Below are 17,629 nucleotides of genomic sequence, written 5' to 3' on the forward strand. Positions count from 1 at the left end.
TAAAAATGAAGAAGTTCAAGTATCCTTTATTCAAGGTTGAAAAATGTACCACACCACGTTATTGCAAAAGTTCATAGGTACAAAACACTTTGCAGCTGGTGAGAAGGCAATAAAAAGTTGGGGTTGGTTTGAAATTTGTTACTATAAATTACTGTTACAGTACTCTGCAAATACAGAATTGCAAATTGCATTTTTGTTTTTACTAAAATTGCCCACAGTACTAGAAATTCCTGAAGATAAGGCAGCTGTTTGTTTAAAAGAAGAGGTAGCTGGTGTCAAGGGATTTCCATTTCTCTTTCAATGCCCACATACTTAAGGGCATCAGCTTGGCTATATCTGAAATTAAAGAAAATAAAACCAAAAATCAAGCCCAGCAACACAACCTTTTCACTTTGTTTTGGCACAAAAGAGCAGCACCAGAGTCTGGAACACACTGAGCTTCCCCCTCGTTTCTCACAAGCTGAGGCCTTTAATCCCTGCGTGCATTAGCAGATGCACAATAACACTGACACTACTCCAGAAACTGCTTTTAGAGGAGTTTGACCAAGAGGAAACATCACACTGGACTCTCACAGTGATGAAGTTCTTTTTGGGCTAGTGGAAAGCAGCTGTATTCCTCAGGGTTGACTTACACAGTATCATCACTGGACAGCTTAGTTTTCTTCAAGGGAGATGACTTCAGAGGAAATTATAAACACAACCCTAACAAATACTTCTCTGTAATAACACAAGAATACTTCTTCCCATTTCTGAGCACCAACTGGTACCTAGGGCACCCAGCCTGATAAAGGTTGATGTGCAAGTTTGTCCCTGTTTGTCACTAAACTTTTCTCTATACAAGCTGCTGTTCCAGGTTTGCAAAGCTCTTCAGCAGCTGCTTTCTCAAGCCACTCTTAGTATACTATCTCTTATTAATATCTATGCAAGGGGACTGGTTCTCTGCTGTTGAGACCTGATGCTGTAAAGGAGGCAGGCACAGTAAGCAGTGATGAGCTGGGCAGAAATACTGAAAGCCAATCCAGCCTATGATAGGAAGAAGTTACAAAATCCATCTACCAACCTGTAGTCAAAGAACAGTTCTTCGCCAGTCTGAATGGCTCTTTTAGCAAATATTCCTATTCTGTGATCACCGTTAACCATCATAACTGTGTAAAAAGAAATTGAAACTTACAATGCGTATTCTAAGCAGCCCACAACATTTCATCTGTTGCGAAAAGCCAGTAAACGTCCAACTTACCTTTTGCATAGCAGTTGGGATTTACTGAATGGTTTGCAAATCTAATTTTGTTGCCCTTGCGTGTTGCATCAACCACAAAATCTAGGGAGGGAAGAAAGAAATGACATTACACATTTGTGCTTGATATCTAGAGTGCTAGGATATTAGCAGCTGGAAAAGGTAACGGTTCAGCTACTCACATGGGAGAGCTGGCACATCATCCTACAACAGCTTTATTGTTCTGCAAGACACATACTATTCCTGCTGCCCAACACTGTGCTTTCCATTTATCTCCTGCCACAGTGGCACTCATTTGAAGCTCCCCTACTTTATTCCACGGGGACAAGCTCCACAAATATGCTAAGTCAACACTGACATAAAGCAGCTTTTTTTTCCTGCTTTCAAGTATGTCCCATGATTTCACACTTAGCACACTTGGTATTTGTCTCTTCAAGTGGCAGTAGCCACATGCCATGTATCTGTGTGGCTTTTTTCCTCCCAACATAATTAACTGCTTATTTAATTAACAGTAAAATTATCTCTGACAATGCCCAAGCAAGCCTTTTGAATTCTTTAGGCTACTTAATGCTTGCACATAATTTTACTTCATTAAATTCTACTTCTTCTCTTGTGTAATAGGCTCCATCACTACTATTTAGTGATGTAGTCATGTTTCCTAACATGTAGGAAAAAAAGAAAAGCACTAGCTGTGACTATTAGGGATCTACAAATTGCTGGGAAAGGATGTAGAGAAGAACAAAACACTTCTCCATGTGGCCTGCTGCCTGCAAAAGAACAGGGCTGACCAAAATGGTGACTGTGCGTATTGGGCCTATGCTGCAAGGGGTGTGACTAGTGCATACATACCGTTATTCAAGTTAAACAGAAAGCTGCACATGTACTTGTCGTATACTTTTCCTCTTCTGTCTGCCTCATCCTGAGAAATAATCTGAAAGAAATAGTACTTGTCAAAGAGACCACCTCTTCCCTTCAGTAGCCATAGCAGCTGAAGGTCAAAACCCCCAGGCACTCCAAAAGGTTTTTATTCTTTGCAACTGAAAATATTCTTAAACATGAAGAACTGTTTTCAGCAAGCACCCTGCACTCACCACTCAACAATGGCTTGCTCTTAGCATGAATAAGCTCTTTCAGAGCAGAAGGAAAGCAAGGATTGCTTCTCATCTCAAAGTCAAAACTGCGAACCCAAGTCGGGGGTTTATTACTACAGCATGTGATTTCATGAAAATGCCTACTGGATTTTAGTACTATACTAAGTGATTCTGCACAGAATTCCAGGCATGTCTGAACTAAAGTTACATCCAAGACAGAAATGACATTCCAGCCTCTCATTCTCACAAGAACCTATGCCAATTTTTTGGTGACATTCTAATGTTAAGCTCCCGGCTCCAGCAGTAACTGTATATGGAGTCAGCCACATCTCTCTCTGATACCAAGTCAAGAGACAATCTCTTGGTCCCCAGCCAACACACAACTTCACCAATTAAACTCATACATAACCAGTGATCTCCATCCTTACCTCACCACAGTATTCAGAGATGAATTCATTCTTCTGTACAGGGTCTTTGATGAAAATTCCCCAGCCTGCCACATCTGAAGGTGCCAATAGCAAGTGCTGTGGGAGAGAAAACCAACACATTTAGACATGCCTGGTTTTTGTCTGGGCTTTTCGTTGTGGGCTTTGGTTTGAAGTATATCACTTAATGAAGTATATGCTGGGGAAGAGAAAACAAACACAAATTCTTCTCATTATCAAACACACACTAAAATTGCAGCTTGTGGATCAGAAACTGTATGTGAAAGAAAAGCCATGTGAAGTACCTGAGAACCAGCAAAAAGTTTAACCTTGAGATGAAGGTGGTTTATATATAAACATATACACTAAAGACTTTGAACTAGAAATGTCTGCAGACAGGAGCCCACTACTGGTCAATTCAGTATTGGACTGAACTAGTTTGTGAGGAGATGTTCCTGAGGAGAAATAAACCTTGGTTTGTTTATTTAACAGAGCTGAACGGGCTTTTGAGATCTCTCTGGTAGCCTGTATACAAGTTTGTGCATTAGAATCCACAAGTGAAGAAAGAAACAGTATCTGTGTCTGAGCTGAAATTCCTTCCGCTGCTCTAAGGAAAGACTGATGAGCTATCATTGTAGAACAGCAGCCTATGTGGAAGCTGCAAGCAAAGCCTGAATGTGCAAGAGGAGATACTCTACTGCACAGTTACACAAAAAACTGACTACTTGACACATAATGAAATGTACACAGAGCTTAACAGCAGCACGTGAATGAGCTAACATCAGTGACTGCTACCTCCTTTTTCATTTCCCTTTTCCTGTTAGCATGAAGAAATGGAAGAAATCCCATTGTCTGGCATGAAAATATAAAACCACCTCAAACCCAAGGCTATAGGCATGTAACTGCACAGCTACGCACCTTTTTGGATCCTCTCTGAATGCTGCAGTTCTTGCAAGAAACATTTTTGCTGTCCCAGTGGTCGGCTGCTCCACATGTTAAACAGAGGTCAGGATCACATTCGCGTACAGCTAGGTAACATGGACACTGCTTAGTGTTGCATTGTGCTTTACAACGACATCCAGGAAACCTATTTTGGCCTAAAAAAGAATAAATAGAAAACAAAAAGGGCAAGTATGAAAAAATGACATTGTAAAATTAAGAGAGTGCAGATTGAACAGGGTGCCCAGGGAAGTGGTGAATGCTCCATCCCTGGCTGTGTTCAGGGCCAGGCTGGACAGATCCTTGGGTGACATGGTCTAGTGTGAGGTGTCTCTGCCCGTGGCAGGGGGTTGGAACTGGATGATCTTAAGGTCCTTTCCAACCCAAACCAGTCTGGGGTTCTATGATTGTAACACATCTGAATATTAAAAGGAAACACCCAATAGCCAATGATACAGGACATTCAGAAGTACTGCAAATACTTTCCTTCCCTGATTTTACTTATGTCTTCCTCAATTTTAAGTCCAAAGACTATTTCTGCCTTCATGCAAATGGCTTTGTGCAAACACAGTCCATGGTACAGACAGACTTTTAGCACAGAGTTAGATGTTTGAGGTGGTGAGAGAAATTTATAGACAGTTTTTAAATGCTTTACTTACATTCTGAGCTGCACTGACAAAACTTCTCACAGAAGTTTTGAGCAATTACACATGGGCATGAGCTATCACAAGGCTGACGGGGGTGATCACATGGCTGATAGTTGTAAACATGATTCGATGACCCATCTGAATAAAAATAGCAACATTTTGTAAAGTTGAAAGGTGCAAACAAACCACAGGCAGTTCCCTTCACTCTTGAAAGCAGAAATCCCCTTTTAGTCCTTTAACTAAGAAACCCCCCAAAATTACCAAAAGAATCCCAAGCCTACAATGAGTAGTGTCAAAAAACCCCAAAGCCACCAAACCAGAACTGCAACATCAGTTAGGTGTTTGTCACCATTGGCTGCCTGCTTCCTAGTGCACTTTGTTCTGCTCATGACTCAGCTGCTTCAAGTGCTTAGAGCCCTGCCTACTGTGTCAAACTGAAAACCAAAGCTACAATAGTACAATTTCCAGTGTTCTGGAGTAACACCGATACTCGGCAAAGTGAACTGGGTCAAATACCCAAAGTAATTTTGACTCTGGAGCAACAGTATTTCAAACAGATACACTGGCAGAACAACATCCAGTCACTGCGCTTTTCCAAGTCAATCTTCCAGTAGATACAATGCTTACATCTTACAGGCAAGGAGAGACTATCGGGGACAACTGTAGAGCTTTACCTGTAGAGCAGCTAGGAGAATTTGGTGCTATCTAAGTTATATTTGCTGTTAATATTCCTGAGCTAGTGTTGGGTTTGTATGTATGCATAAGAATGCTCTAGTTGGCAACCAGCAACCAAAAAGCAGGCAAAAAATGATCAATTGCTGATGTTGCTGTTAAGTCCCAACATCTGACCATGATTTTTTCAGATAATTATTTCTGAAATAGACTGGTATGAAAGCCCCCAAATGCTGCTTTTCACTGTTAATACTTTAGTGAGAAGTACAGACAGAAGTTCATACTGGAAAGACTGCAGATTCAGCCTCCTTCCCTTTTGATTGAATTCTACAGAGCTTTTCCAGGTGTGTAACCCAAGCAGTACCCTTTGTCCCTGCAGTATCTGAGAGTTTACTTTTTTTTTTATACCCCCTATAATCCATAACTCCCCATGTAACATATAAAATGGCTTGAAGAACCCACCCCCCAAACAGAAAAAACACAAAACCAAAAAGCAACAATAGGATCTCAAAAGTTCAGGACATAAATTGAATAGAAAGATGCTAACCCTTTTTCAGCTGTATCTTTCTGCAATGAGCAGCCCACAACCTGCAAAAACACAAAACACAAGAAGGTTGACAGGAACTCCCCCTGCAATGGGCTGGGAAAGGTAGCTGTGTCTTGCACCCCACTTGACTTAAAATGGGAAAGTTTCTGGCGACAGGAACACCTGCACAAGTCACAAGTGGTTGCAGCAGATCCTCCCTGTGCCAGTCGCTTGGAGCTGACAAGGTCAAGGTTTGGCAGGCTGCTCCCTCCCCTCCCCACACCATTCCTCTAGTCCCAGGACTGTAGAGATGATCAGCCACCACCCAGCCCAGGCTAGAGAGATGCTTCAATTCAGATAGTCTTGAAGGAAAACCGGTAAAGAGAAGGTTGCTGGAGCTGCTTCTAGCAGGTAGAAGAAGCAGCAAATGGAAGGACATGGAATTGCAGATATGCAAGGGTGTGTTTAAATAGGGGAATGAAGGTCTGTCAGATGCTTTCTTCACAGGACTTGGCCCCAGCACCACCCTGGTTGTCTCCTGCAGATCACAGCCAAGGGTTATCCTTCATCTACTGAGCAATAAGTATATGAGTGCAGATCACATCTGTGGCACAGCCACACACACCACTTCTGGTTGGACACACTTTTCCCCAGTTTGTTCTCACTCGTCAATACAGTGATAAGCATTTTCCCTTCTACTTCAAACTCTTTCTCTTGCATCCTTACAGTTTTCCTTCAGTGCCCTCTTTCTCTGTTAGCTCAGCCATGCTCTCTTCCTTTGCAAGAAGTGGTGGTTTTGTTGGGTGGTGGTGGTTTTTGTTGGGTTCCCCTTCCCCCAAGAATAACATGCTTTTGCTTATCATAACGTAATACACTCTACTTGAAAGTTCTTGCAAGGTACAATTACCCTTTCATTTTGTATGCATTTCAGACTGCAAAGTCTTTGGGCAGGAAATGTCTACTATTCCATGAATAGCCCTGTCAGACACAACCGAGCAAAAAGACCTCACTGGACCTTAGGTACCAAAAGGGAAACCAGGCTTAAGTATGGAGAAATCAATGGGTTTAGGTTTTCTTCAATTCTAGGCATTTTAGTTAGCAATTGAATTTCAGTGAACAAACATAATCAATGTTTATACTTCTTGGGCTTTCCTACTATGTCCTATAGCAACTCTCCCATAGTCTCATGGGAGAATCCTCATTCCCTGGCCACATAATACACAGCTAGCTGCACCTAGAAACCTCATTTTCTATGCACATTTACTTCACAGTCCAAAATACTCAATACATGTACACAAAAATCCCAAGCACAGAACGTTTAGAAAGCTATTCTGCCTTTCAGTGAATGCAACACTCTGAAAAAGTATCTCCTGCTATAAGTACTTAAATAGGATGTTATAGCTGCTACTTCTTCCATAAAAACAAGATACCAATTTCTACTTGGGCTCCCCTCACCACACACAAACAGCTTTAGGTAAACAAGATTCTCTATGCAATTGCCTTTTCAAAGCTCTACTGTTAGACTTAAGCTAAGTGCTTGACAGCCAACTTTCTTATAAGCCTTGGAAGGAAATACAAGTTCGAAACCCACAGAGGTAGACTTGTCCAAGTAACTGAGGTTGAGGGGAAGGAACAAACCCAAAGACTATCAGCATTACAGAGCACTGCAATAAATAGATGATATTCCTACTAACAGTGACTCACTTAAGAAAAAAAGGCTACCAACATACTTAGGAGTTACAAGTTGATGACTCTTGCTAAGATGACAGTTCCCATATAATTGAAAGAAGTGGTGCAATTTTGACTTGAATTACTCTAATGCACATCAAACTACTTTTCCTTTTTGTCTGTCTGGTATTTGGATTATGTAGCTTGTACTGTATTTTAACAGTTCTTTCACAGAAGCTTGTCTGTCAGCCCAAGATAATAAGGACCTCCTAGCATACCAAACCCTTAAAAGCTTTCTGTTTCTAGACTTCTTAAAACACCATTTAATTAGAAATCAGTATGATTTTTTTTCCTTTAGTAAACACTATCTTAATACTTCAAGCATAAAATGCCACTAGCTGACTAGTGGCCACCTGAGACTTTTTGGTTTCCATGGCTGTATGGACAAGAACATGTGAATATAACAAAGATTGCCACCATCAAAGCATTAACTCTAACATCTCATAATGGACAGAAAATCAAATACAACAGTCACAAAGGCAAAGGCATCCTTTGTCGCCCATTCTTTGGGTGACACGGTCTAGGGTGAAGCATCCCTGCCCATGGAACTAAACTATATTAAGGTCCTTTCCAACCCTAACTATTCTATGATTCTATCAGCTTAGCTGCTCTTGTTAAGAGATGGGTGTCAGAGGAAGAAGAGAACCTAGCAAGGAAGAAGCTGCAGACGTACAGCGCAAGCATGAATTGTGGGGAATGACAGAAGACAGCGTGAAGCAAGCTGCCAACATTGACCAATTCAACAGGAGGTTTGATTAGCACAAATAGTACATTCATTGACTAGTGACTTTCAAAACCTGCCAGGAAGCACTGCAAGTTCCCCCAGCTAGCGCACAAGCTGAAGCCTGAATGAGTACCATACTAAAAGTGGACTAATTTAGCTGTCTGCCCTGTAATTTGCTAACTCAGCCAGAAACAAAACGCAAGATCTGGTCCCATGCACAAGGAAGCAAAAGAAAGGGAAAGACAAAATGGACAAAGCTCTCGTGACTTGAAGCATTGTAAAAAACAAGGCAGCAAATCGGAAACTCAGTGGCAGATCTCCAAGCAAGCAGGTGGATACGTACATCTGGTTCCTGACATCTGCAGGGTAGCCAGCTTAGAAAACCAGGGTTTCCAGAAGCATTATGACAGAAGCTGTCAAAAATATTGTTCCTCTTTGCTAACAACCCGTGCTTTTAGGAGGCACTGCTATAAGCTAATCAGGCAGTAGGAATGCATTCTTTGGAAGAAGTAACAATAGCATTTCTTTCTCTGCACAGGGATACTCTGCTACCAGAAACAGCACTGAAAACTCAAAATACATGCCAATGATGTCAATGCATGTTAGATAATTCCGTGCAATGTTTGATTTTCTGGCAGCACTCAAAGACTTCTTTTCAGCCTCCCAAATCACCTTATCCAAAGCCTCCTCACCACTCTAAGACTCAGCCTTCCAAGCAGGTGGCATACAGAGTGCCAATGCCTCAACTGCACGTGCTGCCCGACAACAGTGAGACTTTAAGTATCTATTAAAGGGCACCCTGAATTCTAAGGCAGAGCTATGTAACATACTGAAGCTTATGCAGTGCACAGCAGCCCAGCAGAAGGTGGAGGAAAACCAAAAAATGGGGAAAAACAAATCCTTTCAAATAAATTTTACTACGTAAACTAAGAATAGGGGATGAGGGAGGGGAGGAAAACAAAAACAATAGGGAAGCAGCACTACGTGGCTCTTCAATCAACAGATCCTTACTAATCCAGAGGAAGGACTGCTGATTTATTAAAGCAAATATAACTCAGCTTCCAGCAATGGAAACACATACAGATAAGAGAATGACCAATACTCTTTCTTGGTTCAGATTTTTCTCTTGGCTTCTATATGAAGTACTTGCTCCTCCAGTCAAACAGCGTTTTTACAAACTGCCAGGTCCGATGCATGGGACGTGCTCTGACACTCACTGGCTCTCCAGAAAACAAGTGTCTTCTCTCATTAATTGGCCTTATTGTGGCTATCTAACAAAATGGACACTGGAAGGAGGAAAAGAGTATCTTTTACTATCTGAGAGGGCTGCAACCTTGACAGCTAGTTGCTCAGTATGCCTATACAGGCACCAAGATCACATGGGAAGAAGTCTTAGACGAAAATCTGCTATCAAATCAGTTACAAGAGGGCATTAAAAGCAGCTTTCTTACTCCAGGAGTAAGTAAAGTCAACTAAAAGAAACTTAAGAAACAGAGAAAGACTTCCAGATGGTTTTCCCAATTGCTAGTTGTGTGCCATCTTTAGAGTTCTCAGATTACAGTAGTATGTAGACGGGCTAAATGATTTTCCTCTGTAAAAGACTACTGCACATAGAAGAATGGAGACAGCTGAACTGCCACATAGTCTGGAAAATCTATGGATTTATTTCCTTCCTTCAATGAGATTTAAAAGAATTAAAAGTCACTTCAAAAACTAAACTGCTAACATAAAAGTTTTTATATTGTTAACTAATAATAAAACAACATCAAGAAATCCCATGTAATGGTATCTGGTTTTACTTATTTGGGGAAAACCCCTAAACAACATACCCCCTAAAATTCTCAAAGCTCCTTCAAAACAATGTCAACATGGTAACCATACAATCCATTTCAGCTTCAAAATACATTTGAGCCTTTTAGCTGCTCCTTTCAAGTAGATGTAGTGGCACCATTTTGATAGCAAGCTATGTCAATCTGAAAGAAAACTAATTCCCAAAGTTGCACTATGGCTAATATAACTCCAAATTTAAACAACCAAGCCCACCAAATGCCCATAAACTTGAAAACTATGCCAAGAGCATTAAATCAATAGCTTTTGGTGTGAATAGGATCTCTTCCAGATGCTCACTGAATCTTTTCCTAACTTGCATCAGTTGCCTCTCTGCTACGAAGCAGAAACATGCTACTCCACGTCAACAGTATCTCTGAGCCAGTAGCAGGGATTTATCTAAGCCTGGAAATACTAAATATACTTAGGCAAGCTAAGAGATAAGAACTGGAAGAAAAACTGGAACAACAAACTTGGGAGAAAAAGGAAACTTTATGGAAAAAAAAGTGTATTTATTGCTCACAGAAAGAAATGTTCTTGCTAATTTTCAGTCAGCTTTTTATCTCCTATGTTTTTATCCCCAGGAATAAAACTACTCAGCGCAGAGTTGCATGTTTCAAATCTCAGGATTCTCAAAGAAAAAATGGCTTTCACTGACAGACAGGAGCCACTGAGTTCACAATTTCAACAGAAATTGTTTCAGATGGTCTTTGTGGCTCAAGCAAAAGGCCTGGTTTTGTTCTTATTGCAGCTTCACTTCGAATAACTTGTTAACCTGGTCCTTTAAAGTTCTAGTTGATTACAAAACTGAGGTGCTACAAAGGAATAGTATCTCTTAAAAGAAAAAGGCAATCCTCTAGTTTACTAAAACACTTTTGCTTACTGACCATCTGAATCATAATGGAAGACGCTTCACCGCAAAAACCCCATAAGCTTTAATTTAGGAAATAACCATATAATCATTATTGAAACCCATTATAACACTTCTAAAACACATGATTTATTGCTGCAAACAAAATTATATCACAATATCCTGAATGTTATAACAAGCTGTGTAGAGAATTTCTAATTTAACTTAGTTTGACCACTTGCAGCAATACACCTAGAAGAATCTGGCTGTAAAAGAGGTTAAAAAGAAGGGAGACGGTAAGAGAAGTGGAAGGTTACACTTGCCAATACAGTAAGACTTTTGTCTGAAACCAAAACACCACTTTGCTCTAATGCTGCAAATTTTGGTTTTGGAAGCAAAAGGTGAAGAATTGCATGACTTTTTCCTCCAAAATACTTTCTGTTCTGATCCCCTGTGTCTCAAATTTATTGTTATGCTAAGGTTATTTAGTAACAGATTTACCTGTGTTTCCTTTTCTTCTTTCTGGGAGGAGTATCAACATCTTCAGCAGGGACTGGAGCAATAATACTAGATTCCTTTACTCTAAACTCATACACCTAACAAGAGATACCATAATACATCCACGATAAATCTCTCACTGGTAGAAAGTTGCTCATTTTCCAAGTTAGTATGATTTCCTCCAACCAACAACTTACAGATTATATCCAGTCATAGCCTCATTTCAATACATTTAAAGTTGATTGTCAGTTAACAATAGATAGTCTAATTTAAGCCTCCTGTAAATTTAATTTTAAAATAGTTTTAAAACTAACTTTTATCTACTTGTGGCATGAATTCTGGATCATAGCATTCTTGGGAAAACCAAGAAAATTCATTAATTTTCTCTTTTTCTAATCAATACTAGTATATCTGTACTTCAGTTTTAAAAGTAAAGTGCTATCATCCTTAGTAAGTAGCTTCCCTTCTTACCTGCCTGCACGTTTTGGTCCCAATCAATCTGGCAATTGCACAGAAGTTGTCATAGTAAGTGCCAATAAGAACTCTAAACATTGAGGCTTCTGCACCACTCCATTCCACGTTCTCTGGAGGCTCAATATTTGGCTTCATCTTTATTGGTGTTTGACACCTAGAATTTGCTTCTGTAATAAATAATTGAGAGTACAGGTCAATGGAAGGCTACGTTCCAAAAACTTTATATAGCCTTTAAAAATGTCTAATAATTAATTTTCCTTAAATATATGCCAGGTTTCTGTTGTTTTTTCCTAATTTACATGACACAATAATACAGCACTTTCCACATGCCCCTTCAAGAAGTTAAAATTAGGTAACAGTAGCTACTGAAATCACACGATCTCACCTCTATATATAAATTGAGACAATATGGAAATTTTCTTAGTCTTCTCTTTGATTAAGCTCGTGTTATTACTGTTTTTTGAGTCAGATCCATACATTCCAAATACATGGTTTCTAGGATCACTTGGCTCAACTTGGTTTTAATTCTCTTGAGCACTGCAGCAAACTGAATAAAGAAGCCTTGACTAGCCTTACCAGAGGAACTAGATGTTTCATCTTTCTTTTCTTCTTCTTCTTTATCATTATTTTCTCCTCCAGTTTCAGTTCCAGCTTCTCTATCACTATCTGTGTCTTTAGACTCCAGCACATTTATTGTCGGCGTACTAGGTCTGCTGGTGTTGTTTGGAAGTCTTCCCCTCCGGCGGCCACCGGGGCGCTTCGGTGGTGTCTTTATGCGCTCAGCAGTCAAGGCAGCTGCAAACTCCTTTGCACCTTCCTAAACACAAAACATTACCATTTTCAGTGAAAGAATTATCATAGAATCACAGAATGGTTTGGGTTGGAAAGGACCTTAAGATCATCCAGTTCCAACCACTTGCCATGGGCAGGGAAACCTCACACTAAACCATGTCACCCAAGGCTTTGTTCAACCTGGCCTTGAACACTGCCAGGGATGGAGCATTCACCACTTCTCTGGGCAACCCATTCCAGTGCCTCACCACCCTCACAGTAAAGGACTTCTTCCTTAGATATAACCTGAACTTCCCCTGTTTCAGTTTGAACCCATCACCCCATGTCCTGTTGCTACAGCCCCTGGTGAAGAGTCCCTCTCCAGCATCCTTGTAGCCCCCTTCAGATACTAGAAAGCTGCTGAGGCCTAAAACCTCATGGCAAAAACTGTTTTTACCTATGTCAGGGATTGGGGGAGATCACATTCTACTTGCATACTATGTAACCTTGCATTATTCTACAAATTAATCACATACACACAAATTCCAGTTAAATGTATTCTAACCATTAACATAAATACTTCTGATGACATAATGAAAACAACCCCAACTCTACATTTACAGAGCATTTATGTCAGCATTAGAGTTCCACTTTCAATTTGACTGCCAAGTGTAAAACAATTCAATAGTAAATATCTGTTTTTTCTAGATGACAAAAAATAAAGAGTATTTGCCACAGAGAATACCCTTCAAAACACAAGAACTGTCCTTGCACATGGCACTTAAACAACATGCATTCTGCATTTTTAAAAATGAAGTCACTGGTAATTTATTTCTAGTAGAAAAAGATCTGACAATGCACAGCCGATTTCTACATTGGAAAAATCAGATGGTTTCTCATACCAAAAAACTTAGGAGAAGTCTGAGAGAGATTTGAAATTATATTATTAAGGATTTCACCTTATTAATTTCTATCCTGTTGTTTCTTAAGAGCACAAATGCTGGATAGAATCTGCCTTCAGCAAACTAAAACACCTTTATCGTTTTGAGTTGTAATTTTACACACGAGAGAGCTAAAAGTCTGCAAGACCCAGATTTTTGACTAAATTGGACACAAGAGCAGCAACACATTATTGGGAAGCAAATCTTTCTTCCTTACAATTATCTTAGGCTACATCTAATAGAGCTGAAATTATTCCTACTTAGACTTCCATTTGATGATTGCAAGTTACCTCTTATGCACAAGCTGAAGATAACATACTTGACTGCAAGTGGCCCACAAGTACATGCACTAGCATAGACTCAGCATGTCCTTACACTAAGTGTAGCTTGCTAGCACTAGCACTTAGTGAATTGTAATATATGAAATTATCTTACCAGATGTTGATAACAGTGCGGTCCACAAGGCTTATTATCTAATGCTGTTTCTGTATTCTTTCGTTTATAAGTATTAGGAGTTGCATGGAATGCTGTTGAATCAAAACATCACATTTGTAAGTTTTAATATGAAAATACAATCAAGACCTAACCTCAAACAATATAAAAAATACAAGGTTTGCCAAGACTTTACTAAAAATGAATAAAAATTATAAGAAAAAAACCTATAAAATAAACCCTATCTAGTGACACTTGACTTACCACTTACATACAGAGACAGCACACGGTTAAATTTTGCATATGCCTGTTTACATCAGTGAACACAATCGTCCCATTTGTTTCATGTATCAAGGAAGACTTGCTATGTCTCCCTTCCCAACAAGCAGAACAGACTTTACTTCCATTACCACGTTAAACAGAAATATTCAGGGCTTCCCCTATTAATGCGTGATCCTTTTTCAATCAGTAAGATTAAGGTGTGCAATTTCTATCTTGTCAAAAAATCCAACCCCACACACTTTGGAAAGGCAATGGACCTGCTTTTCCTTTCTGTTAAGAGAGGACACATAAGCATTTTACTCTACTAGTGTATCAGCATTCCAAATCAGCTGACAGGTGGTAAGAGTTCAGTTCCCACATCCCAGCTGCAGGGTAAGCTAGCATTGCAAAGCACTGTGGATCAGAACAACCACAGTTATGCCTGCAACTTGCAGAGAAGTGTCTGCTCATGTATCTGAGGGACTAAATAGCTCTGTATCAGTTGCAGAACAGTGATTTGGAACAGAGCAGAACTGGGCATGAGCACCTTTGTAACAGGATGAAAGTTTCCTACCCATTCCCTTTGCCAGAGCTCTTCTCTACCAGCTCTCTCCCCATACAATCTCTGCCTCCTTGCAGAGAACTTTCCCAGTTCTGCTGGAATTCTTGGTAACTCCTCTGTATCCCTTACTTAACTGAAGCCTGGAAAACCTGCAGCTAGATTCTCACCAGAATTCATATCCATGGCCCCAGATATTACCAGGAGCTTTTCAAAATACCATCGTCAATTTTCTGCAATTCTCTTTTTAACAATAATTCCTCCATGCTCAAGCCTGCATTTTTTTTGTTTTATATATATTAAATACATGTATATAAATATACATATGTGTGTGTAAATAAATACTCCCCCCCAACCCCGTGTATTAGTGTCATACACAACTGCAAGGAACAAAAATACAGACCATCCTCAAGCTAATAAAATAAAAAAGACTACTCAGTGCAAGCTGCCTAAAGTTTCCTAATGCTCCATGAGGACCTACAAAAGACACCCACCTGAAAACACGATTTCCCAGCACTGTAAAAGCACTTCTGCTACAGTTTCACCACAGTTGCAGATAGACAGCTGTAACCCACAGTTTTTCAACACTCGGTGAATAAAAAGTGCTAATGTTTAATCTGAAAGAATGTTACCCTGTTACCCGTATTAATCCATAAGGGCTGTTCCATACCAATATCACACACATCGTTCCTCTTCAATAAGCCACCACCATAGGCTTTCCTACTCATCTCTTTCTGGACTGTACACAAGGCTTCTCTTTGCAAGTCCACTATGCTTTCAAGACTGAACTTTCCAAATGCAGTTCCTTCCCTTTCAAAGAATGTGGGCAGATCTCCCATGTTTTCACAGGCAAAGTTTATAAAGCAAATCTCATTGCAGTGATCTGTCTTGCACACAGCTCCACAAGCACTTGTTGGCACCAGTGGGGAGGGTGACCAACGGTGACAAATACTTCATAAGAGAGCTTCTCTAATGAAACCACTCCATCTTGGAACCATCACTTCATGCTCCCCTCCCATAAGGAAAGATGTACTGGAAATCAAATCATAAATTCTATAATGTAATGCCTGTATTAATTAAACAGTATAAAAGTATCACTAATCAATATTGCATCACTATCTCCAGAGAAATACACTACACTTTATGAATCACAAAAAAAGTTTCAATTTACCATATATGGACACAAAGATATGTAAAAATTATTTGCAAGCAAGTATAGGAATATAATTTATGCATATTGTCGCTACTCTTTCTTCCCCCCACATTCCAGCTTTTACGTGGTATGTCACTCCTCATGCATTTCAATATGCTCATGCGTTTTCTAGGTGAAATATGCTAAATAACAAAGAGAGCTTGTAATTTAATGCAAAGATATTCCACCTTTTTCCAGGTTTTAAGAAAAAAATGGGATGATGGGAGCCCCTCCACTCAAACGTGCCGGGGGAAAAAACCCACACGTTTCAACACTGCACCTTTAGACCTGCACAATATACCGTTTCATTCATTCAGGGCTTTACACTCTCTTCAACCACAAGGAAAATCATTTTGCAACAAGGCAAAAGAACAGGAAGAGATTTGCAAGCCATGACCCACATCAGACTGCTGCAATGTGCAGAAATCAAACCTATTCTTTTCCCATGTATTTTGCAGATGCAAAGGTTTCTCTCAGGAGTTCATTTGTGATAGGTCCTAAAATGAGTGTTTAAAAAAAAACAACACTATTTTCCTTTAGACAATGAAGAAATGGTTAGATTGCAACACAGTGAAACAAATCAATGTTTGACTTTTTAAACCAGCAAGACCTCAGAAATACGCTATCTGACACTTAATATTAAATCATATCTTGTATTCCACTATATCAAAAAAGAATAACATAGTGTAAGTACTGACAACTACAGTCAGGATCTACCTTACTGTTGTGAGCTATTTTCTGGGAGGCTTCTTACAATGAAAGGACCCAGAACAAGAATAAAACTCTTTGTATAGCTGCACTACAAGTCTTGCAAATATCAGTACGTTCTGTTAGTTCGATGGGTTTTTTTTCAATCAAAGACTACTTTGCAGACTTTCCTAAATAACTGAACTCCATATTTCTTCAGTAACTTCCTTAAGGAAGTCTAAAACTGCTTCACTAAGCATGTTTTCTGTCTTTGAGATTTATTACCTGTCTCATTCCCAATGGGCTCAATTCTGATATTTTTCATAATGTGAAAGTACACAGGCAAGAGTTTAGCCTGAAATGTACATTTGCTTCACAGTCAAGCTATTTGGGAAATTCTCCCTACCTGATATTTTTCCTTCTTCTAAATTCTTTGTTAGTCCAGACATTTAGGCATAATTCCTTGCTGCCAGCAAATGAAGTCGGTACACAAGTTTTTTCAGTAATGTCATCACCTGCACATAAAGGGATTGCCAGGTCGTAAAGGGGACTTGACACGTTAAAAGTCTAATGATAACTTTTCCAATATTTAACCCAAATGCTCTAGAACAAAGATTGGAAACTCCATACAATAAGGCTAGTAACAAAAATGGAGTCTAAGAGGGGGCAATTACAGAAATCAAACCCAGACCTAATAGAATTCCTGGGTTTTTGTTTTTTAATTCTCTGCCTTCTCCAGAGAATTCTAGCTTTCAAAGTACAAAACTGATCACTACAGCCCACCACATTCCCAAAGTAATTCATCAAAAAGAGCATCTGCAGAAGCCAGGACGCTTTACCTCTTGGCAATTGGAAGAAGTAGAACATAGGAACAACTGATCAGGGTGCTAATAGAACTGTTACGCACTTTTTAAAGAAGCTAAATATTGAAGTTGTTACAGAGACACCAAAAACCACTGATGAAGCCTTCCAATCACTAGAGCAGGCTTTTTCTGATGAATTACTTATTCCCAGCAAAGCATCTGATGGATTTGACCAACAGCCTTAAGTTTTCACAGCAAGCAAAGATGTCTTACAATTGGCACTCTCAGTATTTAACAGAAAGATCCCTAGCTCTAGACAGACACACAGACAGACAGACACACAAAGAC

General features: G+C 39.6%; 1 protein-coding gene across 6 annotated transcripts in view; it reads right to left on the minus strand.

The window, feature by feature from the left end:
• EZH2 (enhancer of zeste 2 polycomb repressive complex 2 subunit) overlaps positions 1–17,629 on the minus strand; it is a 52,444-nt gene continuing 34,815 nt past the window's right edge. For all 6 annotated transcript variants that reach the window (XM_061374892.1, XM_061374894.1, XM_061374891.1 and 3 more), the window contains exons 9-20: positions 13,783–13,874; positions 12,212–12,452; positions 11,633–11,802; positions 11,165–11,259; positions 5,556–5,596; positions 4,349–4,474; positions 3,669–3,847; positions 2,754–2,849; positions 2,084–2,165; positions 1,238–1,318; positions 1,061–1,145; positions 1–336 (exon numbers count right to left, since the gene is read on the minus strand). In XM_061374892.1, the coding sequence (XP_061230876.1) occupies positions 276–336; positions 1,061–1,145; positions 1,238–1,318; positions 2,084–2,165; positions 2,754–2,849; positions 3,669–3,847; positions 4,349–4,474; positions 5,556–5,596; positions 11,165–11,259; positions 11,633–11,802; positions 12,212–12,452; positions 13,783–13,874 (1,349 nt within the window). In that variant the 3' untranslated portion in view covers positions 1–275. The remainder of the gene's footprint in view (positions 337–1,060; positions 1,146–1,237; positions 1,319–2,083; positions 2,166–2,753; positions 2,850–3,668; positions 3,848–4,348; positions 4,475–5,555; positions 5,597–11,164; positions 11,260–11,632; positions 11,803–12,211; positions 12,453–13,782; positions 13,875–17,629) is intronic.

The sequence above is a fragment of the Neopsephotus bourkii genome, unplaced genomic scaffold (assembly GCF_033783945.1).
Source record: "Neopsephotus bourkii isolate Nb327-2 ecotype Australia unplaced genomic scaffold, CSIRO-AGI_Nbou_v1 NB_1655, whole genome shotgun sequence".
Classification (NCBI taxonomy): domain Eukaryota; kingdom Metazoa; phylum Chordata; class Aves; order Psittaciformes; family Psittacidae; genus Neopsephotus; species Neopsephotus bourkii.